Below are 25053 nucleotides of genomic sequence, written 5' to 3' on the forward strand. Positions count from 1 at the left end.
TACAAAAGTGTTGTTTTTATTTTCCTTATGAAAACCTGTGGATTTTTCCAATAAGCAGGTTCACTTTTTCAAAGAGATCTGATGATGTTGTCTCCTCAAAAGGAATGCATCCAAAGAATGCAATTAAAATATTTTCAAAAGCCATAGGATTGGGGTGTTTTATATGGCAGTAAAAACAAAGTTTCCTGCTGTAGATAGTCCCAATTAATTCTTCCCTTTTTTCCTTTTCATTGCTTTCCATTCACCTTCCTGTGTAGCAAGGCTACCAAGAAGCTCTTTCACTTTTCTTTTTCTGGCTGAATCTCTGTAAAACAAACAATCAACATATAAAATATTTCCGAAATATTGTATTAGGGAAAATAAGTACTTATATTTAGACAATAATTATTAATTTATAAAAAGCTCCCCAACTCTTAAATTTCACCAACACACTTTAAATAAAAACATTCTGCATATTCTTGAACTAGAGAAAGGAAACTGCAAAGTTGAAAACACTTTAAATTATCTCTATTGAAAAGGTTTGATTTTCCCCAAATTGTCCAGTTTTATTTAAGTTTGATATGGTTGATCATTATTGTCAGTCTTGGCAGGCAGCAAAGACATGAACACACAGCAGAACAACCCCCAAACTGGTGCTGAAACAAAGGCTACATTACCTCTCCATGATTTCTGAAAGCTGCATTCTAGCCAGAAACTGGTTATCTTTACGAATCTCACGAATGGCTCCTTTAAGTTCACGTTTATGCTTCCGAATCAACTGCTTTCTTTCTTGGTCCTTCTTGCTGCCTCCCTGCTTTCTTCCAAACTCTAAACTGAAATTAGAATGTATGTGTGAACACAGAACACCTTAACAAAAACAACTTTTTTATGCTTATAAGGACTGAGTTTTTGTATGAATACTCAGTATTTTAATTCCTGCATATTGTAAGATTAACTTGCAAAATAACGAGCTGCCCAATGAACATACTGGAAAAACATTCACCAGACCTAACTGCATGTCATCCCCCATATGTAGCCTGCATTTTGAACACACTGAAAAAGCGAGAGTGGAAAAACAAAAGACATCTGGAGAAAGATGGAATCTCCCAATATATTTTAAGTTTTTGCAGACCTTCTCTGCAGACGAATTCTACAGAAGAAGTCTGATCAGTTACTTGGGGATAAACGTGTATGGCAGAGGAAAGCTGTCCTCTTCAATTACCAGAATAAGGCAGACAATTTATGCCCCTGTAGATAACCAACAGGGCTAAATAAGTCAGCAGTCGATATAAGGCAGACTTCCTGAATCAGAATACTGTTCTATTATCTACAAAACCAAACTAGTGTTATTAAAATTTAGTTCCAAAACAGAATACAAAAATGCACATGGTCACTGCAAGCTCTGTAAAAAAGGGGAAAAAAAAACCCCATGTTTTTGGTCATCGCTGCTGTTGGAAGGTAGGGGGAAAACTGCTTGGTTGGGGGAAAGAGAGGAATGGGGCATAGAAGTATGCTTAAAGGAATGCTTAATCTAACTGATTATTTGTTATGATCTGTGATGCAGAGCACAGGAATAGCCTGCCTTACGTTTTGCACCAGTGAAGCATCCCTCAGTACTTTCACCATCCATCCTTACCTTCATACAGTTCATATACGTATGAACTATTCATTTGTTCTTCAGACTTGAGTGCTTGACAGAGCATTCGCTAAAGCACCTGACTAGATAATAACAACAACCTCTTTTCATCTCAAAATTCATTAATTTACAATTGATTATATGGGAAAGAGTTGATTTCCAGTGCTATTTTTTCCACAGGGTAATCTTTGCTCTATTTCTTAGAATTCCTCCTTCCTTTTTCTTTCCCTCCCTACCACCCAAGTAGCTGGTCCCTTGTGATTTGTGCACAAAATCTAGCACAAAAACAGTTATCTGTTTTATGTCCTGTTTTCCAAATCCTTCTAGCTTGCTGAAAATCTTAATGTTTAAATGCACTTTTCCTTTGCATCAAGTGTTCCTTTACTTACACTTTCACAATTTTAGGTGTATACTGTTTCAATGGCACTGGCTTCTTTTTCTCACATATCAGTGGGGTATAGTGTTTTACTTTGTTCTCTAGCTCTTTCAGAGCAGTGTGATACCATTCCTGAAAATGCAAATCAAATTACAATTTTAAAAGCATACCAAAGACACCATAATTCACAAACTATTGTAAATCGAATCAACAGTAATGTTCTTCCCATATGCTCTTTTTCTGGGTAAAATCACTGCTATTCATTAGGAAATTGCTAACACTGAAATGCTGTAAGCCTTCCAGGCTGCATAATTTTTAAACACTTTTGGAAGTCTATTAAGATGGTATCATGGACAATAAGAAATGTCTGCAGGTAGTTTTACCTAACAGAGAAAGAAGCAAGACTAAAGCCAGTTTAACTCAGACTCTGCCTTTCAGGGTCATTTTAAGAATCATTGTTAATTTTGTTTATTTTGATGGCAAAAAATACAGGCCATTCTGCATCATTTACCTTACAAAATCTTGTTCTCTAAGGATATTTCATGATGCCTCTTGGAGGAGAGGACAATTCTGCTACATCAGAAGAGACGGATTAAAAATTTGAACCTCATTGCTAGAAAAATAAACAACTGCTTCGTTTTAAGTAAGGTAGCTGACCAGGCATATTTATGTTAGTTTTACTTAGACAGTTATAAATACTACCTCATCAATTTAGTACACGTATTTGGTTATACCAAGGTCTTACAGATTCATTACAAAAGTGCAAGAGCAACTGGATGACTGGACTACAATTCTTATAAATTAAGTCACTCATGGAATGTTATATTATTACAAGCTAAGTGCTATTCTCAACATCCTTGTCTCTAAATTGGAGAGACACAGAAGGGCAAGATAAAAATATCAGTGAAAAAAATCTTTTCTAAACATTCTGCACTCTTTGGTTTTTCCACAGAAACATCACTATGATTTTTGAAGAACACAAAAGGCAAATGCCTGACCCTTGAAAAAAAAATCTCACTGATGCTTGGTTTTTGTTTGTTTAAGCACAGATGAAGATCACATAATTTATTAATATAACAATCATATCAATTATTTCATTCTTGAGGAACACATACCTGCATTTGTTCAGAATATTCATTCACTGGCACATGTTGTGTAAGAAGTATTCTGACAGGATGCATTATTTCATGGAACGATGGTAAAGACTCATACAGAGCTGCACATTTTTTAATAAGGTCAAAACACAGGGCTAGACATGATAACCTGTTAATGCACAAAAGAATTTAACAATTTCACTTGCAAAAATTATAGTGGATTTTCAAATAAAGTGAATTAAATTAATTAAATTTGGGAGCATTAGCAGTGTCTATTATTAAGACTGCCTGAAAGAATCAGTTACAAGGATAGTTCTAGTTGTTAATTCAGACTAAAAATTTCACTCTCCTACTATAAGCAAATAGCCAAGCAATCCATTAGCAACAAATCTTTACATCAGTGCACAAAGCACAAGCCAGTATTGTGTCTTTGCCACTTCTGTAGAGTAAGAAGTTTTTATACTGCTTCTGAAAGTGTTCTGGTACTGGTTCTGAAGTTCTAAAACTTTTTTGAAACAGAATTAGTTATTTTGGTTTTGGGTTTCTTTCTGAACTTCATAACAAAATGCTTACTCATCCCTGAAATAAGTTATACTGTAACATATGCACAAGGTGAAAAATGAGACTGAACATGATTAATGAACATGTTTAGTTGTGGTCTTTCCTAACTTCAGTGTTTTACTACTTAAGTGACACTTTCTAACATAGTGTTTGTATGTAAATACAGTTATTTGCTTCTGAAGAGCTTGACAGTTCAAAGTAGTGAGCACCTCCTCTGTCTCTACATCATCCTCGTCAGTTCACAGCTCTACCAAAAAGGAATGGAAGGGCTGAGCACTCCAACAAGTGCTCTGCATAATGTTCCGGCAAAAGATTAGCAATTTCATGTGCTACAGAGTAGTACCTTAAAAATAAAGCAGAACAACTCACTACTATTTTTACTCCCAAAGAGCACTGTCGCTGAGATTACCCAAAAGATGGTCTGTTTGGGATTTCTTCTGTTCACATTCCCTACGTACCTGATATGATTAATTTCTGTTCTGCTGGTTTCCTTTAACCTAGTGACAATACTCAATGGCAGATTTTGCTTCTGCCAACTTTCCAGATCCTTCTTATCACACACCAAAAGCAGCTCTAAATTCTTCCCCACTGGTGTAAATGGATGCACTACAGTATAGCCTAAAAAACAAGAACAATAATCATTAAACAAGATCAATTCTAAGCATTCTTTCTGAAGGAAGAAAAACCAAGAACTCTTTTTACTTTTTTAATCATGCTGCCTTTAAAAATACTTTATCAGTATTATGTTTTTCTAAAATAATGGAAAGCACTGAAGCATGGGTACAATCATAGGCAAGTGCCCTAGCCATGCCACCCAATTCACAGAATCCAAAGGCAGGGACTGGGAGAATGAAGTACTGTCCACCATAGGAGAAGATCAAGTTTGAGACCACCTAAGGAACCTGAATGTCCACAAGTCCATGGGACCTGATGAGATACATCCGTGGGTCCTGAGGGAATTGGCAGAGGAAGTTGCTAAGCCACTCTTCATCACATTTGAAAAGTCGTGGCAGACTGGTGAAGTTCCCAGTGACTAGAAAAGGAGAAAAATAACCCCCATTTTTAGAAAGGGAAAAAAGGAAGACCCCAGGAACTACAGGCCTGTCAGTCTCACCTCTGTGCCCGGCAAGATCATGGAGCAGATCCTCCTGGAAACTATGCTAAGGCACATGGAAAATAGAGAGGTGATTGGTGACAGCCAACATGGCTTCACTAAGGGCAAATTGTGCCTGACAAATTTGGTGGCCTTCTACAACAGGGTTAGAGCACTGGTGGATAGGGGAAGAGCAATTGACATCATCTACCTGGACTTGTGCAAAGCACTTGACACTGTCCCGCACAACATCCTTGTCTCTAAAGTGGAGAGACACAGATTTGATGCGTAGACCACTTGGTGGATAAGGAATTGGTTGGATGGTCGCACTCAGAGTTACAGTCAACAGCGCGGTGTCTGGGTAGAGACCAGTGATAAGTGGGGTCCCTCAGGAGTCCGTGTTGGGACCAGTATTATTTAACATCTTTGTTGGGGACATGGACAATGGGATTGAGTGCACTCTCAGCAAGTTTGAGGATGACACCAAGCTGAGTAGTGTGGTTGATACTCTAGAGGGAAGGGATGCCATCCAGAGGGACCTTAACAGGCTAAGGTGGACCCGTGCAAACCTCATGAAGTTCAACAAGGCCAAACGTAAGGTCCTGCACCTGGGTCAGGGCAATCCCAAGCACAAATACAGGCCGGGCAGAGAATGGATTAGGAGCAGCCCTGCGGAGGACTTTGGGTACTGGTGGATGACAAACTGAATACGAGCCAGCAATGTACGCTCGCAGCCCAGAAAGCCAACCATATCCTGGGCTGACTCAAAAGTTTTAAGTGTGGCCAGTGGGTTGAGGGAGGTAATTCTCCCCCTCTACTCTGCTCTGGTGAGACCCTACCTGGAGTACTGCGTTCAGCTCTGGGGCCCCCAGCAGAAGAAAGACATGGACCTGCTCAAGTATGTCCAGAAGAGGGCCACAAAGATAATCATGGGGCTGGAGCACCTGTTGTACAAGGACAGGCTGAGGGAGCTGGGGTTGTTTAGACTAGAGAAGAGAAGGCTCCAGGGACACCTTACAGCAGCCTTCCAGTACTTAAAAGGGGGCTTACAGGAAAGATGGAGAGGGACTCTTGATCACAGACTGTAGTGATAGGATGAGAGGTAACGGTTTTAAACTGAAAGAGGATAGATTTAGATTAGGTATTAGGAAGAAATTCTTCACTATGAGGATGGTAAAACACTGGAACATGTTGCCTAGAGAAGTTGTGGATGCCCTATCCCTGGAAGTGTTCAAGGCCAGGTTGGATGAGGCTTTGAGCAACCTGCTCTAGTGGAAGGTGTCCCTGCCCATGGCAGGGGGGGTGCAACTAGATGATCTTTAAGGTCCCTTCCTACCCAAACCATCTATGATTCTACGTATGGGGAGAGAGAAGACACACAGATATGTATCTGCCCTATGGAGAACAGGATGCACAGTTAAACTGCCAGTGAGGATGGAGTATTGGATATGCTTAAGAGGAAAGGGCAGGAATAGGACTTTCCCATGGAGTTACAAGTAGAAGGCTTTGACCAGGAAGTGGTCAAGCAGTACAGTGAGCTGGAGCAGGGAGAGCCCACACTTGCAGTACATCACTGATCTTCTCCCCTGACCTCTCAGCAGGGGCCCTCAAATACATGCTGTAAAGTCCTCTCCCACTGCAGCTAAGTAGTTTTAAAACAACAAGAATAGCACGGAACACAGAATACATACTAGAGCAGGGCATACAGAAAACACTTAAGAATCACTGTGCTTCTGATCATAAGCTGATCTGTGAAATGGTACTTATAGAGCAACATGAAAGAAGCATCTGAGGAGTTTCATGGCTAAGGGAGAAAACTGTGCTGGACCTTTTTTTTTTTTCTTCTTCTGTTTTCCTTACATCCTGCAAGCTTGCGATGGAACTTATTTCAAAACTTTTTCAAATTGTAAGTTAAGATTATTTACATGCTCTAGAACCTGTACACGGCTCTTTACAGACAGGCCAGAAGACAGCATGTTTAAATAACGAGTCATAAGGTTTGAGACTCAAAGTTGTCAGAGATTGACACAGACATATGCAAGATCAGGAACTAAGATACATGAGTTTTATTATCTGCTTTACTTGAGAGGATAACAGATCTCATTAACAATTCCATTAGCTAAGGCTATCAACAATGACAATTCCTTCCCACTCCCTCCACCTCTTCTCCTTTTTTTAAGGTAATAATTGTTTTTTAAGGCTAAAGCAGACTGTATCTCAGTCTTTTATGAAGTTGTATTCCATATAATTTCTTCATGTGAGAAATTTATGGATCAAGCTCATAAGATTAAAACAACAGGAGTTCTATTTGCTGATTCTACTTACTGTCAAAATTGAACCCCAAGAAATTTTTTGGTGTGACAGTATATCAACATTCTAGAGAACTGGATGTGTGCTCATTTTAAAATATTCCGTGTTCACAGCCTAACCATCACATTTATCAGCAATACATCCACCATGAATATTTAAAAATGTGATTGGATACTTTGATAACTTCAAAACATCAACACTGACTGAAAAATTCTCAAAGGGAACATTGTGCCTCTCACATATCTTTTATTGAGCTTTTCCTCACTGCTAACAGAAATCAACACCATGCAAATTTAACTACTGCAAAATCATTAATAGAAATACAAAGGAAATAATAAAAATAAAAAATGGTTAACACTTGATCATCAATTACCACTAAATATTTTAAAATAGCTTATCTGCTTTTGCAGAATCCTATATTTTAACTGTACCAGAAACCTTCGTACATCAAACATTCTTAAGAGATTACACAAAGGAGAAAATACTTTAAGTGCTATGTAACACACCCACTCCCTAACCTCTTCCCACCTCCTTCTAAAAGTTCAGCTGTCTGTGTTTTGAGAATCCACGGCTTAGCTCTGATGCAGCCCAGCTGCGTAACCTTGGCTCACACTTCAGAGGAAACTGCTAAGCTGTGAGAAGCAGCTGGGAGAAAGTCTGTAGGGTACAGCCATACAAGATAATAAAGGTGAAACTGTAGTGCTAAGCTTGTTGAGAAAGGGATCATTAGTAGCTAAAGAATTCAAAAGAAAAAAAAAAGCCAGCAAAAAAAAGAAAGGATCTGCAAGACAACCACTCAGTACTACTGAAGATGTACTGGAACACTGCAGCAAAAGAAGCTGAACCTTCCTCACCAGACTGACAACTACCTAGAAAACAGACTCTTCAGGTGTCTTATCAAGAGTGAGGAGCATATAGCCTGTAGTTCATTAAATCCCAGATGTCTTGTGAGCTTGCCAACAAATAATTGAATTTTTCACTTGAGAATATCCTGCCTGCAGAGTCTCTTCACACATGCTAAGTGGCACTCAGAGTGACCCAGAGATACTAACACATGAATTAGTTACTATGCTCTGACAAAGCTCCTCATAAGTGAATTATTGTCACTAAACTTGTCAACAAAAGAGCTCCACATCTAGAATAACTTTAAAACTAGAAATTAATCCAAAAGAAAAAGTTGAAGAAAGAGGAAGACTGGCAAATTAAAATCATTTGCTAGCACACAGATCAAATTGAAAAGATAGTTTTATCCTCCCTGTTGTCTGTGCAAGTTGCTAAGTTTACACAGTTATGTTACAGCACAGACTAATCCTGCTTGTGGGGATAGCTGCCCTCTGTTACACTACAAGTCCATGTCAAATAAATAAAAAGGAAAAATACCAACTTTGTGATATACTTCTCTCATTTATCTTGGTGATACAGCTATTAGCTGAAGAGGGAGGGTATCTGCAGCATTAGCTGCTGCCTCACTGTGAAAATACAGGGTACTTACTGGGAATCTGTTAGGGACTGTGAATTTCAGAGCACAGTCCAATCACACAATCTATTTAGAACAATATTGCAAAAATACTGCATTGTGGGCAACATGAGTTCATTTCCTTCAATAACTTCAGTTCTTTCCTTCCTGCCAACAACACTAGAGGATCTGGTTCATAACAAGACGCCCAAGAATCAAGGTTGTGTATGGCTAACCTAGCAGATGATTTTGGTCTTTTGTTCAAAACAATAAATTCAGTGTGAAATATTTTTATTGAAATTTGAAAGATAAACCCTATTATTAAAATGTATTACTCATTTACTCTAAACAAACTCACCCTGGGCCTGTTTTTTGGGTAGAGATACGTGAAGTACTCCAAGAAGAAAATTGATGAGTTCTGGTACAAATCTTCTGGAGAGAGATACATATTCCAGGAACAAACAGCATATAAATAACCCTTTAATAACATCTTGCAATGTTGTGATGCGACACTAAAAGACAAAAAAAGCACAAAAGATTCTTAATTAAAAGTCTATACATCACAAGTATAGGATCTCCCAACAAGCAGAAATATTAAATAAGGTGTACACATTTAACATCTGTAAAAATTACACCCTTAGGACTTACATGAAAAACATATTGGCTTTCCCTTGCCCTTACTAAAGAGTATATGCAGAATTGAGTAAGTCTGTCAGAACTGGTTTAGCCACTAGAAGGTGCTAAACCACAAACAATAAGTTCTTCAGAAATGAACCAAGGAAATACAAGGCTCAGAGCAACCTGGATATCTGACAGCAGTAGAACAACTAGCTCAAGACTTTTGAAACATATAAACATAATATTTGGATAGAAAAATAAGGACCTATTTTAACAGCACTGCAAGGCATTGCATTAGGTACATCTGCAAGGAAGACAAATACTGCCATTTTTAAAGTAAATATCTTTCTTAAGTAGGAACAAGTGCAATATATGGAAGAGAAATCACTAATTAATTATTTCAGACTGTATTCAGTCTGTTCTATTAGTCCTATGTAATTTGCCATATAAGGAATTCTTGCGTGACAGCTTGAAAAAGTGATTAGACATGGTTTTGTGAGTTGGACTGTATTCTGCAAGGGTTTTTTCCCCTTCACTTTTTTTTCCAATTAGTATCTGTGACTATACCAAACACAAAGCTGCCTTTTCAGTACATTTCCAATCTATACATTCATGCTAACATGTATATTTGGAGTCCTAGGAAGAAACAAGGAAATGAAGTTATATACTGAGATACAACATCATAGACATACCTTAGTAAGCAGCTGACTCATGTAGATAAAAGCAGGTGTTACAACTGGATGCCAGAAATCAGAAGTTGGAAACAGCAGAGATGTAATTTTCAAATAAATAAGCTGATAGCACATAAAACAAAGTAAGACAAAATACAGTAAGACATTATTCCCAGGATCTTGACTTTACGAGTATGTAACTGATGAATGAGTAACTGCCATGTACTAGTCTAAAAATACTACAATATACATCATTGAGAAATGTGGTATGATACATGACCTATTGAGACGACTGTTTAAGTTACATGAGAAAATGGAATATCTGTTATAGGTCTAACATTGCATTAATTCAACAAGGCAGCTGAAAGAACAACCAAGAAGGAACTATGCCTCCCAACCTGATGGGAGGCTTTCTTACTCCGTAAGAAAATCTGACCCCCTCCAGCTCACCACAATCACATACTCTCACACTACAAACAAATGAGCAAGTGGCCACACAGGACCTGTGACACCTTTCAACAGGTCCTCATCACAGACAATTAAGTGACCAGGATCCTCAGGCACTAGCACACATCAACAAATAACAGTTGCAGCCAAAGAACTAAACAGCAATTAAGTACGCTTTTACTGAAGGGGACTTTTTAGAGAGCTACAAGTGACCTCCTGTCAAGACCGTAAGGGTGTTAAACATCAGTTGCGCGGTAATTCTGAAAGTTATCTAAGTGGATATTTAAATAGTAAGCTAGATGCAAGTAAAATTTTATTGTTTCAGCTCTGTTTCTCTCTATGAAGTTTCTGTCATAAACAAATATTCTCCTGACTGTTTTGGTTACTAAATACCACAGTCCAAGTTCCAGGTTAGATTAACTATAGGCACATAAAGTCTACTAACACAACTGGTGTAAGGAACATTCATTCAAAGGAGAGTGATAGAGGATAGATAGATAAGGAGAGTGATATAATTCCACCCTAAAAGATAATGATGGCTTGAAACCTGAAAAAGCCCACTGAAGGGAATGAAAGTCATTAGAGTGATTGGTGTCATAAGGGTGACAGTGACAAAAAAAAAAATAGAAGTTAAAAGCTCTCTACAATGCATTTCCTGCAAAATCCAAAACATCCTAAATAAAGACTCTTCAAAAGAACTCAATATAAATATTTTCCAAGCTGTAAGAACCAAGCCTTCTAAGCAAATCCTTCAGTCTATTTTCTTTCAATAGCCTAATTATTCCATTAGGCAGCACTGCTTCATCAAGCCAGGAGACAGAAAAGTAGCAGCTCTCTTTGGATTACTGACTTATGGTTTGTCTTTGAAAGTTTTTACTATAATAAACAAATACTCATTTTCCATATGCTCTATTCTTGAATTCCCTAACAGCAATTTACCTAGACACAGAAAAAGGAGTCTGTTCGCATTTGGCATGGCCACTGAAATTTTGAAATATTACTAATATACAAAGGAAAGGTCAATTCTTTCCGAGTCATTAATTTAGTACTTTATATATGATAATTGCTAAGAAATGTTGTATTTTTATACCCATAATAATATTTCATTGTTATTTTTGTTAACCTAGGAGATAGTGCACTTCTATGGAGCACTTTTTAAAACATTTGTACTTCACAGAATTAAAGAAATCAGGACATAACTGACAATATCACCTCTTCCTAGAACTACCCATGTAAGTTTCATCAGGAAAACAAAGAATGTTCTGCTACGAAAACTGAAGTGGCAATTTTAAGATCTTTTTGCCTTATTAGTATTACAGAGTCACACTTCTATTCTGAAGAACGTGTGTGGATGGGGTTGTTTGTTTGTTTCCCAGGATTTTTTTGTTGTTGTTGTGGGTTTTTTTTTTTTTTTCCCCCACAACTTATCTCCAGAGAGGCAATTTAAAATATTGAGAAACCTAAAGAGTCACAGATGCTAATAATCCATTACATACTTTGAAATATAAAATTAAATTTAATGTCATCTCACATTTACTGGCATTTCTGTACTACTGGAAAGAACAAGAGATTTTCTAGCAGTATGCATTCGTTACCGTGTCTAAACCTGGAAATGTTGCACGGCCTTTGACTTCAATTACTTCTTCCATATCATGTGCAGCGTCTCGAAGGATAAACTTAATACTGTCACTGGCTGCCTCAGGAAACATCTGGCAAAGATTGTACAATGGCCTATTAACAAGAAATTGAAGTCATGATCAAGTTACACCATTGATGTTAATAAAAAACTGATTTTTAAGCACCTGTAGGAAGACTTCTTGTGTTCCATCTACATTATAACAATAAGAAATTCCCTGAAACAAATTATTCTTTTTTAGAAATAGCCACTCAGTAGACATATTATTATTGTAATATTTTTAGTTTACAGAGACATGTATTTTTCATTGGCCCTGGTGAGATAATTCATTTGGTAGTTTCTAAATCTTAATTTAAAAATAATTAAAAACTTTAAAATACACTCCCAAATCATCTGCTATGGTTAAAACACATCCTTCTGAATCTCCTAACTCTACATTTTACTGCACTGAGGTATACTGGCACATACTAGGCAGCCCACTAGTCTAAATAGTCTTAGGCAATGTTAAACAACATGTGAGGCAGCAATGTGGTTAACAAAATTATTACTTAAAACAAGAAAAAAAATACCCACAAAGTTAGGTCAGCTCCTGGCCTATGGTTAGTGCCTACAGGGAGATGCAGTCAGGAGTCTGCATCTGTTTTGTCAGAGTTTTGCCCGTATTTTCAGTTAAAAGTGTCTGTAGTGATATTAATAAATCCCAGTTCTAGAAAACAATCAAAATGTGTTTACACATTTTTGCAAAGCCCCAGCATGTGCAACAGTATCAACAGGTCAGTGGTCTTGCTGACGAATGCAACAGAGCAATGAATGCTAAAGCTGCACATTACAGGTTTTTTTAAAACTTACTTCAGCATGAAATAAAAAAAACATATGCTGAAAACTACATACAAATAACTCACTGAAAGAAAGCTGTCTAGCCTGCAAAGTCAAGATAGGAATCACAGACTAATTTGGGTTGGAAGGGACCTTTGGAGATCATCTGATGGAAACCCCTGCTCAAAGCATGGCTAACTTCAAAGCTGGATCAGGTTGCTCATGGCTTTGTCGAGTGTTGTATATCTTCAAGGGTGGAGATTCCACAGCCTCTCTGGGAAACTTGTTTTAATGTTCAGCACCTTCGCTGTGAAGATTTTTTTTCCTTACATCTAATTGGAATTTCCCTTGTTGCAGCCTGCGTCCATTGACTCTCATCCTTTGCTGTATACCTCTGAGACAAATTTGGCTCTCTCGTCACTGTAACTGCCTGTTAGGCATTTGAAGACGACAACGCCAAATTGACAACTTCCTGCAAAGTGTTTACTTGGAACTTTTGTATGAGCTTACCACAACACTCTTTAATTCCATTTTCATCTAGTTCCCTCAGTGAATTCATAGAATGGAAACCCATGGAAAAAACAAAGATTGCAAAGGGAACTGCACACCGTCATTGCAAAGCTTAAAATCCTTAATCAGCAGTCTAAATAACAACTTCATATACAGAAGTTTGCATGCATACATGGTATTACTTATCCACTACCCATGAAAAGCATTTTGCAGATCAAAAATTACATTCTGAGGTTTTGAAAATGTCTTAGTACAATTAATAGCTCAAGCAATAAATGAAAAAAAAAGTTAAAACACTATACAGCTGGAGAGTTACCAGTTGCCTACAATCCCTACAGAACTAGTTGAAACAAACAACTTGCTAAATGCTTTATCCTAGGTGGCTTTTCTCTTTAAATCATAAAGGAGCAAAAGTCTATAGGATTTATTACTTACAGGACCAGTTTGTCAATTGTTCTGAGCTCTGGTAAATCCAGAGTTGCTAACTCCCCAATATACTCCAAAAGGAAGCCAAACAATTTCTGCAAGAAGCATAATATGTTACAATTATTGTGGGGTTTTTTTTCATTGTACATATTCTTAAACAGCATAAAAGAACAGTGATACAGAGGTTAGAAAGTGTAGAGTAGTATGTTTATTCTACTGCTATTCACAACATAGAAGCATGTATGTTTTATAGTGCTTCCTGAACACTTACTAAAACTTACTCTGGAATTCAAAGTTAATTTTAAACCTTAAAAGAAAACAACAAAACTCCCATACTTCCAACTTTGCTTTGTTTCCCTCTGCAAGGCTTGGATGATTGCATTTCTGAATTCTCTCCAGTATAATAAGCTGTTGTTCTATTGTTCTTCCAGCCAATAAAGACTTAAATGTCTCATAGGACTCAGGAACTAGAAAGTAAAAACAAAAATTGACCAGACAAAAATCTCAAACTTAACATATTTAATTCATGTGAACATCTAACAAATTTCCAATTTGAAAGTGTTATTCAGAAAAAAAGATACCATATAGCTTTTAAATAATCACCTTTTAAATGCTAATAACCTATCAGCATATGTGCAACATTATATATAAACATAAGTCAGAAAATAATGTAAACATTTTCCGATGATTAACATTCAATTCATCCTGTATTTGCTGCCTAAGCTGAGCACAACTATGTTGACACACACAAAGCAGAATTAAACTTAAGCACACATTCAACCATAAATTTACCATAATACAATTAGCTCTATGTTTAATTCACACCTAACTAGCTTTTGTATGAAGGATATTAAGAAAAGTAAGAATATTGCCACTAACAATAATAAAAAAACAACCTGGCATCTATTTAGTCTTTTGCGTAAGTTCACATGCTAGAAAACATCCAAACTGGCTAAGTTTATTGAGTTATTTTAATGTGACTGCTTTCTGGTTAAAGCAAAGCCTGAATGCAATTTAAAAGGCTTTGTGTAATATAAGTGATCTCCTTTTGATAGAAAAATGCAAGCACTTAAGGAAGTTGTTTGAAAGGTTGTTTAATCTTGTGACAGATACTTTTGTTAGAGAAATCTATACTAGGATAATAGTTAGATGCATTATGTACTTAATATTAATGAATGTTTTGTGTACTGCTTGAAATGTGCCTCCTCCTTCCCCCTAGGCACAGACCCAAAAGGAGTCAAACTTTGCGTATCTCCACTTAACAATACATAACAGGGATTAAACCTCAGAACACTGCCTCTCCAAGCATCTTCTGACAAAAATATAGTACAAACACTAGAGAAAGTAACCTTTTCTCATTTAAGTATAGATAACAGAATACTATTCTGGCTCCCCTTATGCAAAACACTAGCACTTTGGATTGGATGTGCTGGTGGCCTTCAGAAAGGAGTACAGATCTTTCAATTTTTCTCCCCAGTATTTATCTTTCCATTCTAAGGCTGCTTGGAGGAGCAGAAACAGCTCTGGGGTGAAGCAGATCTGGTTCCCACTGCTCATAGCATGATTAGGGCTGATCACCAAGAACACCAGTTACTGGCTACTCTTGGAATAGTAGAAGACAACTATGAAGCAAAACTTCATGGATGAACAGGAATAAGTAAGATCCTACAGGGCAGAGAAAGAGACTGGTTATAAATACCCTGAAAACAACAGGGATCTCTGGCTCAGTCCTTTGCTTACCAGCAAATGTATAGGGAAGCTCTGATTTGGCAGCTTCCATTTTTGGATCTAGTTCCTCCACATTCTGTGATTCATTTTCATTTGTCTTGTGTTTCTTCTGTTCTTTATTCCCTGCAGCTTCTTCTTCACTATCAAGGTCAGATTCAAGATCAGAGTGGCTGTCTGCAGCACCATCCTCCTCATCTTCATTAGCAGATTCTTCCTCACTTTCTTCATTCTCATTATCTTCTTTCCCACCTTCCTCTTCTTCCTCTTCCTCCTTGTCTTGTTGTTCCTCCTCCTCCTCTTCATTTTCAATATTAATTTTTCCATCCTGTTAGTAGAGAAAATAAGCCAGTTAAAAAACTGATAAAGTGACAGCACCTCGCCAGAATCACCATGCAAAGCTATCATTAAATACACATGAACAGGATCTGAGCCTTGCTACCCTGACCAAGCAGCGAATGGCAGCAGTGCCGGCCAAGAAGGGATTTTAAGGAAAGAACATGCATGCAAATATAAGAATAGTAGGGTATTTCCAAGGGGCTGTAAGAAACTGGAAGAATAAGAGGTAGTATATGAGGACTAAAAGAATCAACACAAAAGTAAAAACTACTAGCAGATGATACAAAAAAAATTCAACATCACTTACAGAAGCATTCTTGGTTAAAAAATATATTCCTTCTATGTATTAAAATAGCATATCAGATAAATATTTGTTCCCATCCTGATTTTATTAATCATCAGTTTAAATTCACATTCCCAGTTTGTATTCTCCCCTTCCAGGGCAACAGCAACTCCCTTGCTACTTACATGTAAGAGGATGAGAAGATCAGTACGCACACATGTCCACCACAGTCAGGGTGACTCACTACATCAGCTTTAACGTTATACTGCTCTGCCACCTTAATCAAAGCTACTTCATGGGGGAAGGGTTCTTTCAGAAACCCACTCATCCTCGGGCTGAAATTTGGTGGAAGTTGTATCAAATACAGCAGAAATTAAAAAAAAAAAAAAGACCAGAAGGACTAAAGACCTCTCTTCAGCCCAGCAGGCTAAGAGCATAGAAGGCTATTATAACAACAGGAGTATAGTCAGTAGGTTGTGGGAAACAACTATTTCCCTCTACTCAACACTTGTAAGACTACATAGCATCCAGTTTGGGGCCTTCAAATACAATAAAGACTCTATAAACTGCAACAAGTTCAGCAGAAAGCCACCAAGATTGTCAAGGGGCTGGGACACCTGCCCTATGAGGAGAGGAAGACCTGGGCTTGTTCAGCCTGGACCAAATAACCACCTTCCCATACCTACAAGGGACATCATTGATAAGGCAGAACAACACCCTTCATCACAGTCCACAGCAGGAGAACGAGAAGCAACAGGCCTAAGTTAAACAAGAGACGTTCAGACTGGATATAAAGAGAAACTTCTTCATGGTAAGGACAGTCAGTGGAGCAGGCTGCCCAGAGAGATGTGCAACCTCCATTCTTGGAGATTTTCCAAGTAAGGACTGGATAAAGCCCCGAGCAAACTGATTATTTCATAGTTGACTCTGCTTTGAGCAGGAGGTTGGACTAGAGGACTCCATAGAGGTCACTTCCAAACTGATTTTCCCATCTTCTTTTCAGAAGTCTGAAAATTCTGTAATTTTAAACCTTACCTTGTAAGACAATAAACGTCTGTCATCTTTATCCAGGATAAAGCCGTCAGCTAGATCATCAGCTGACACGTGGCTGGGTTTCTTTTTATTTGCCTGTTCATCTATTCCACGCATTCGACGTAGTCGATCTGCCTGTGTTTTAGAAGAAATACCACACACATGAGCCATCTAGATCAATCAGGTAACTACACCAGAACGGAAGACTCCTCAAAAACTACAGCTAAGGAAATCAAAGCAAAAAAAAAAAGTTAACTGGGATTACTCAACAAGTTGATGAAAAGAAAAAAACAGCAACTTGACAAATTATGGGGAAAAGGTGATGATGCCTTATTTTTTGTGGGCAGTGCAATCTGATAAGAGCACATAGATAATTGGATTAGCTTATTTGGAAGGCTTTAAAACTGGGTTTACCAGAAGCATTATGTCTCATTTTAAAATTTGTTTTGCTTATGAGACAATGCATCATTACTAGAAAATGTAAGCTTCTAAAGTGTTTTATGATTCTGCAGTGTCTGTGTTTCCCATATGTGCAACAAGTTTGTAGTAAACACAGTCATACCCTAAGATTTTTAAGATAGACTAAATTTGTAAATAGACTCAATGGGCAATATCTGAACCAATCATTTACAAAAGGATTTCCATCTGGGCAACCAGATAGACTGTGCATCAAACAAGATAACAAGAACAGGAATGGAAAAAAAAAAAATCATCCTTCTTTCTGTTCTACTATTAGCTACTGAGCTGTTCTGAGGTAACCTGAAGGTACTGAATCCCTGTGGTTCTAAAAGTGTCCCTAGTATACCAGAAGAAAAAGAAAAAAAGGAGAAAAATATTTACCAAATTATTCATTCTTTCTGTAAGACTCAGAGCTCCACGTAATAGCACGAGCATGCAGTACTTCCCAAGAGAATCCTATTCCTCTGCAAAGCAAAGCTATATACGTGCTACCAGTGGAAGACTCTTGCAACACCAGAAGCAAACAATAAATGACTTACCAGTGTATTAATTCAACTGCTGTGCAACACCATACTCCCCCTTACTGACTTAGAAGCACCTCTCAACTCTGAATAATTTAAAACATGTCAAGGCAAAACAAAGTGATAGTACATATTTATGGAAGAAAGATCAACTCATTTCATAAACCTCAGTAGTCACGTACTAAGCCTATGTTTTTCTGTTGTAAAATCAGTTTGCAAACAGAACACAAACAGAAGATTTCCTGAATTCACTCTCTGACGAATTGCAGTTTAGTACAGCCACTTCCAATCTAAGGTCAAGCAATGAGTATTAGCGGTCACTCCCAAAAGGCAGGCCACAAAACAATCTAAAACCATAAATGGTATACCTCCAGCTTCTGGAGTCGTGCCTGCTCCTCTTTTGCCAATTCTTCTTCTGTCTTCATCCTTTCTGAAGGTTTTGCTTTCATCTCGAATCCAAGTTCTCGAACAATCATATCATATTCATCAGGCTAAAGAAATATTTATATAATTGTTCATTATCTTAAGTTTTATTATTCTGCTTTGCAGCCACCCCTCTGCCAGACTAACAGCTAAGACTGTTCAGATATAAGGAAAAGACTGTTTCTAAAGAAAGCTGCAAGAACATTCAACTCTGTATTAAGACAAGGAATGGAATGAACACTTGAACAGAAATTCTCCTGGAATTCCACCCCCCTCCCCCATTTAAGTTACTTACAACTGAAAAAACTGACAAATAGTATCTTAAAGAAAAACTGGTTTACTCATTAATTGAAAGACTTTAAAATATTCTTTATTAATAAAATACTATTTTCTCAAAAGCAGCTAGAATTAATAAATTTATAGTTTACATTTCACTTTATACTGCCAGACACGAGCTAAGTCTTTGTTATCTTTGTTACATAGATGTCTATGTTAATGAAAACAAAAAGGGATGCTGATACTCAGTGAATTTAAGCAGCACACTTGGGAAAACAGTCACTAGCAGACATTACACTGGACTTGCAAAGAGAGTCTTCTTGATGCCTGCTTAAGTCACTAAACCATACAGCTTCTCTAAAATTCAGGTCTAGGATTTTTTCTTCTTACATGACTAGTTAATTTTCTCTAATTCAACAATGTTATAGAACATTACTAATTCACACTTTGCATCCTCGATAATTCTTAAACTGGATCCACACACATGAAGCAAGGGAATCTAATCTTCCTTTTCAGCAAATTGATGACAAAACTTTTGTCTAAGATACCACATTACCAACATACTAGAGTATTTGGCATATTATGAAACATCTTAAAAACAAAAATCAATACATCAATATATGAACTTTTGATCCAGTATCTTCTGTTCGTTATTTGAGATCAGTTTTAACATAAGATCAGTTCATTAGTTCGATCTTTCAAAAACTGAATTTTACTGTCAAGGGATAAATGGAAATTCACAATGTTCTGCAATACAATACAAAATTTCTACAAGAAAAAAAATAGTGCAATGTGTTACAATACCTATTATTAGATTTAAAAGTTTATTTCCCTAGTATAAAATATGACTGACAGAAAAAGCTTTGAGACCATAAGATATCTATTCAAAAGTTAAATATTTTCCTTCCCTTTTTGTAGAGAAGTACCCAATTTACAACAAGGAAACGTTTGTTGTCAAATAAAAGTTGTTTTATCCAAGGAACACAGCAAAGGCATCCAAACTAAGTCAATGTTCTCAACAATTTTAGTTCTTCAAGAAAATGTATCTGTCGTAAAAATAAGCTGTAGCCAACAGTGTTGTTCAACCTGCAACCTCTCTCAGATACGATAAGTAATGAAAAGCAATAGGTAATTAAAATCAGATAAATCATATAAAACCCTATATTCCTCCTACTAACCAAACTGTCCTAAAACTGTAGCGCTCCTTCAATGTGAATAGCAGGCAACATTTTATTTTAGAAAGTGATGAACTTTGCCTTATACTTTAGCCACTTCAAGTCAAAACCACAAGTTATTAGAACAAAAGAAAGCAGTCTAGCCAAAACCTTACCTTGGGTTTTTCTACTTCTTTGTCCTTTCTCTCTGACTTCGGGGTTTTGTGGGCAATAAGGGTTTGGATTTCCTTCCAGTCATTGTCAAGCTTTTCTGTGAGTTCTAATGCACTTTCTCTCCGAGTTTGCCTCTCTTGCTAGAAAAAAAAACCAAACAAACCAAAAACAAATGCAGCAGTTATGCTCAGAAGAATATGACATAGCATTTACAGCATAAAACCAAAATGCTGTCTTTAGCAATGGAACAATTTCAAATATTTAACGTTATAAAGGTGTAAACATTCTTTGTAGAAGACGAGGTACAGTTACACTGAATGGCACAAGGGTTGCATACAGAAAACAAGTTAGGAGTCAACAAAAGGGGAGATTTGGGGATACAAAAGAATGGCAGGTATTCAATGCATACCCTAAAATGCCTACAAAGTCAGATGGATTTTATTCAAGGAGCTTGGACTCTTCTAGACAGCTATCTCCTTTGTTTTCTATGCCACTACTATTTTATTCCGCAAAGATAGAAATTGTGATGGCTTCTTAATCATGCTCATTTATGCTTCAGGGCTAAAAACTCACCTTTTCTTGTTTAGATTTGGCTATCATCTCTTCTATGAGTTCCTTCCTAGATTTAGGTTTTTCCTCCTCTTCATCTTGCTGCCCACTTGACGCTTTTTTACGAAGGAGGCCTCCACCCCCTCCAAAGTGAGCAGCAGTTAATTCAGCTAGAAAAAAAATAGTAGATTGTGAATCCTTTTCAAATGCATACATGAGATGCTGCTGCTGGGACAATATCTCCCTATTCTTTGCGAATGGGAGCAATTAAAACTATTGAATCAATCATGTACTATTCCTATCCCTATGGGAATGGCCATACCAAAAGAGATTGACACTAACACATAATTTACACTGACACACCTTTTGTATGAGGTAGGAATAGGTTTTTTCAATATTTTAACTAGTATTTAGGTGCAGAGGTGCAAGAAAGCAACCAGAAAACTCACACTTCAGATTCTGCCCAAAGGGCTTGAAATACAGGTACCTATGTATGCTGAAAAGCCCACAGATCAAAGCAGCTTGCCAGGTAGGTAGTTCCAACTTAACATCTGCTAAAATCCAGAGAACTGTTCTGCGTGTGGTTAAGAAGTAATCAAATCTGGCTTAAACATCCCAACCAATTACATAACATTCTTTCTCATTGAAAGACTGAACAAATGATGTACATGTACCAACAATAAAACCAGCAGTGGGATACTAGCTGACATGTCTTACCTGACAGCGTTCCTCTTTCTTCTGTGTCACTGTCACTATCAACAATATCATTTAGTTTTTCAATTTCTGCCAAAGATTGGCCATAATGAGTCAATTCCTCATCTTCATTAAGATTATAAATATTCTTCTTTCCATAATTTTGCTAAGAATAGTAGAACAAACCAATTAAGTAACAAAAGATTTTTAGTTCCCAGGCAACAAATTAATAAAGCCTCTATTTTCAATGCTAGTTGAGGAGATTCTTATTCCAGTGTTCTGCTGGAACAGAGCACTGGAATAACAGCACTATCAGACCATTACTTTCATTCAAATACATTAAACCTTAAGTTAGGGAGTACGATGTCTCTCTTATTCTTATACTAATGTAGAAATGGAGTAACTCAGAAAACCTAAGGAAGCTTAAGTTTTATCTGTGTATCAGTAACATCAATTCTTAATTACTACATTTCAGGCCTAATGAAACAGACTATAACCTATACAAATTATCAGTAGAATATGATATTATACTACTCAATTCTGGAGAACGAGTATGATGGGGCAGAAAAAAACAGTACTGCACATAGGATTCACATTACAGAATGACAGCAAGTTAGAGCTCTTCTAGTCAGCAAATGAAATGGCTGCTGTTCAACAGCTGTACTGGAATCTCAAAGTGTACTTGATGGTGGTTGCCTTCTCCTAATTCAATTCCCAAATCATAGTAGTCAAAGCAGTCAAAGAAAACCACTCAATCAATGAATCTGCTTAAAACTGGCTTTCTTGCACATCAGTGCTCAAAAGTGCTCAAAGAAATTTCTGCTTCAAAAAGTTGTCTTGCAAAACCAGAAAGTTTTAATGAAAAATTTTGGATGCCCACAAAAAATTGCTCTTTTGCAAAAGTTCCAAACATATAAAATCAAAAAAGCATTACCCTGCAAACCCCTCTGTTAAGGGGGACACTTCCAACCTAAAAAGTCAAGAGTTCCTTGTTTGGGTTGGGTTTTTTGGTGGTGGTGGTGGGGTTTTTTTGTTTCTTGGGTTTTTTTTAGTTCCTATACTTTACCTGTCTTTCCAAAGTGAATCGTCTGATCATCTTTTCCTCTGGACTTATTTTGGTGTTGTATTCACCAAAACGTTTATCTTTAAACACATTTGTCTTTTCCCTTTCTTTATATTCTTTCAGTAATGTTTGGGTACGCTAGAAGAAGAAAAAAAAAAAAAGGAGATCAAATTAAAAAACAAAGAGTAACTACTTTCAAAGCCAAGGCAAAAAAGGCTCCATGGTATCCTGGCAACATAATCTAATTTATCAGAATGCAATGAAAAAGAAGGAAAAATTAACAAGAAAAGAGAGGGGAAGCTCATACAATAAATCCAGAGTCATTAAGTTCTCTTACAAGCTGTCCATATGAAGATAAAATATGGTACACTGTATCTCACCTTTATTTTATCACATATAAAAACTCTGCATTGGCACTGAAGAACTCTGATTTGTCTGAAGCTTAGTACACAAGAATGACGTATTAAAGAAAGCAAAAAAGCCCCAGTATCAGCTGAACCTCTTCTGGTCTTGTCATCTAAGACATAAAAAAACCCAAGTGGGTACATATATTTAGCATATAGGTTATGCGTCAAAGCAGTAAAAGGAAGTTTAGCAGACCTGTATGAGGTAGTATGTATGTGCTGTACTTATGGTACAAGTAAGGAGACAGGTTTACTTTTCAATGCCAGCGATTTAATTCATGACAAGCATTTGATTTACCTTACTATTAAATAAAACCCAGTGACCTTAAAATGTGATATTAAACATTAATAAAGTTTTCTAAAATCTGGACAAATAGTCACAAAGACTGAAAGCTAATTTATGATTTCATGCTGAAGGTATTATACAGTTTCTAAAGGAAGAAAATGCTGGCTGCGTTTAGACTGGAAAAAAATCCATGTTTATTTAAAACATGTTACCTGAATCTTATGGAAAGGTACTGTTGCTATTCATATTACCATGAACTCACAAACTGCTGCGCTGAAGGAAAAGGCTGAGTTTCCTGCAACAGGCCTCTGCAGTGTCACTGAGCATTCACAACTTTCAGACGCCGCTGTAACTGACACCAGAACTCAGGTTTCATCTACTACTGTGTCAGTTCTACCTTGTATTTACTTCCTGCACTGAATATATAAATTATCATTCAGCTTAAACACTGTGCATGAACTTTAATAGCTCTTAATACCTTGGATACGGAAAAGCACTTTTGTTTATCAATTATTTGATGTCCTCCCTCATTGATAAAAAGTTATTTAATGCATCACCTCTTACAATGCATGAGAAACTAGCCATTTCCTTTTGCTGCACTATTTTTAAAAAGAACTTCTCTTTTCAGTAAGTGCTTTAAATCCTGTTTGACAACAGATTGTATGTAATATGTCAGAGAGAATCTCAGGGACAAACTTTCAAATTATGCTTTTTTTCAGCTTAACAGAATCTGCAGAGGTTTTAACTTCTTTCCTGGTTTGTTTGAAGGGACAGATAATAAATAATTCCAGTGCTTCAAGGATAGGGTAGGTTGCCGGAATCCCAGATGCACAGTATGACACAATGTTCTCCCTTATGCATAATGCATTTTGGTCAGGTAGCTAGTGATGTCAGTAGAGAAAGAAAAAGAGGCAATTTTAAAACGGCTTAAGGGTGGAAGATAGAAGATTTACTTTTCTTAAGTTGTATGGTCATTCTTATGACAGCAATAAGGACAGATCATTATTTTGCATCCCAACGTATTTCTACAATGCAACTACTTAACCAGTGTGCAAAAAGACATCCGCATGTTTTCCAAACCAATGGTAGTTTCTTTGTATCTACGTATTTCTCACTGCATTCAGACCTTAGTGCCCTTTCAAGCTTTCACTATTACAGCACTGTTGCACAATTATCAAGAAGCTTAACATCCTGCAGCAACCAAAACCGACCAACATAATGTACACTGACAACCACCTGCATTCTGGTCCAGTATTTGCTTGCCAACATGTGCCATTGTATTCTGGACCTGGGTAATTTGAAAAGAGAATCATTCCCACACATGCAATAAGGGAGACTTGCACTACTGAACCCTGGGGATTGCACCAGAGGGAGATGTTTTCAGCAGGCTCTCCATCACCATCTGAGCAACTTGAGGTGACCAGCCACTCCTCCTGTGCACAACAGAGGTAGTCTTTTATCTCACCTGAGATGGCTCCAGGCTTATCACCTCTCCACCACAGCTACATCTACAGATTCCATCATTCCTCCCAACTTTTGATGTCCTCTTACCTTCTTGATGGCCTTGGACCGTGAGACACCAGGCAGCCCCACATCATTCTTGGTCTTCCTCCCCAAGATGTCAAACTTCTGCCTGTTGACCTTCACCTCAAAGGGGTTGCTCTTGACCATGGCCATAGCTGACTTCACAGGGCCCTTGGCTGTGGAGGGCGCTGAGACCTTTCGCTTCCGCTTAGATGCCTTCCCCATCTTTGGTTTGGCTGCCTGAGTGGATGCGTGTGGGGAAGGAAGCTCAGTACTCACTCAGAGTGCGAGGGCCAGGGCTGGAGGTGCAAACAGGCCGAACAAAATGGCGCCCACGGGGGGAAACCCCCCCCCCCCACAGCACTACCCCTCGGGCCTGACTACTGCCCTCCGCCGCTCCCCCCAAACCCCGTGAGAGCCGGCGGGAGCGCGGAGCGGAGCGGAGCGGAGCGGAGCGGAGCGGAGAGGAGAGGAGAGGAGAGGAGAGGAGAGGAGAGGAGAGGAGAGGAGAGGAGAGGA

General features: G+C 37.7%; 1 protein-coding gene across 3 annotated transcripts; it reads right to left on the reverse strand.

Annotated features, from left to right (window-relative positions):
- NOP14 (NOP14 nucleolar protein) lies at positions 1 to 25013 on the reverse strand. 3 transcript variants are annotated; one of them, XM_072862363.1, is made up of 19 exons: positions 24562 to 24694; positions 22701 to 22837; positions 22324 to 22458; positions 21282 to 21423; positions 20589 to 20734; positions 20018 to 20155; positions 18357 to 18479; positions 17012 to 17143; positions 15370 to 15682; positions 13966 to 14096; positions 13639 to 13724; positions 11837 to 11972; positions 9816 to 9917; positions 8864 to 9017; positions 4105 to 4264; positions 3107 to 3254; positions 2005 to 2123; positions 657 to 812; positions 1 to 304 (listed from the first exon to the last, which is right to left on the reverse strand). In XM_072862363.1, the coding sequence occupies exons 3-19, from the start codon at positions 22351 to 22353 to the stop codon at positions 205 to 207; spliced, it is 2316 nt and encodes a 771-aa protein (XP_072718464.1). In that variant the 5' UTR covers positions 22354 to 22458; positions 22701 to 22837; positions 24562 to 24694; the 3' UTR covers positions 1 to 204. The 3 variants fall into 3 exon arrangements, 2 of the variants coding, with proteins under 2 accessions (XP_072718464.1, XP_072718463.1); XM_072862362.1 differs by lacking the exon at positions 22701 to 22837 and having other exon boundaries at positions 24562 to 25012; XR_012042643.1 differs by lacking the exons at positions 2005 to 2123; positions 22701 to 22837 and having other exon boundaries at positions 24562 to 25013.
- Positions 25014 to 25053: the final 40 nt, after the last annotated feature.

The sequence above is a fragment of the Ciconia boyciana genome, chromosome 5 (genome assembly GCF_034638445.1).
Source record: "Ciconia boyciana chromosome 5, ASM3463844v1, whole genome shotgun sequence".
Lineage (NCBI taxonomy): Eukaryota > Metazoa > Chordata > Aves > Ciconiiformes > Ciconiidae > Ciconia > Ciconia boyciana.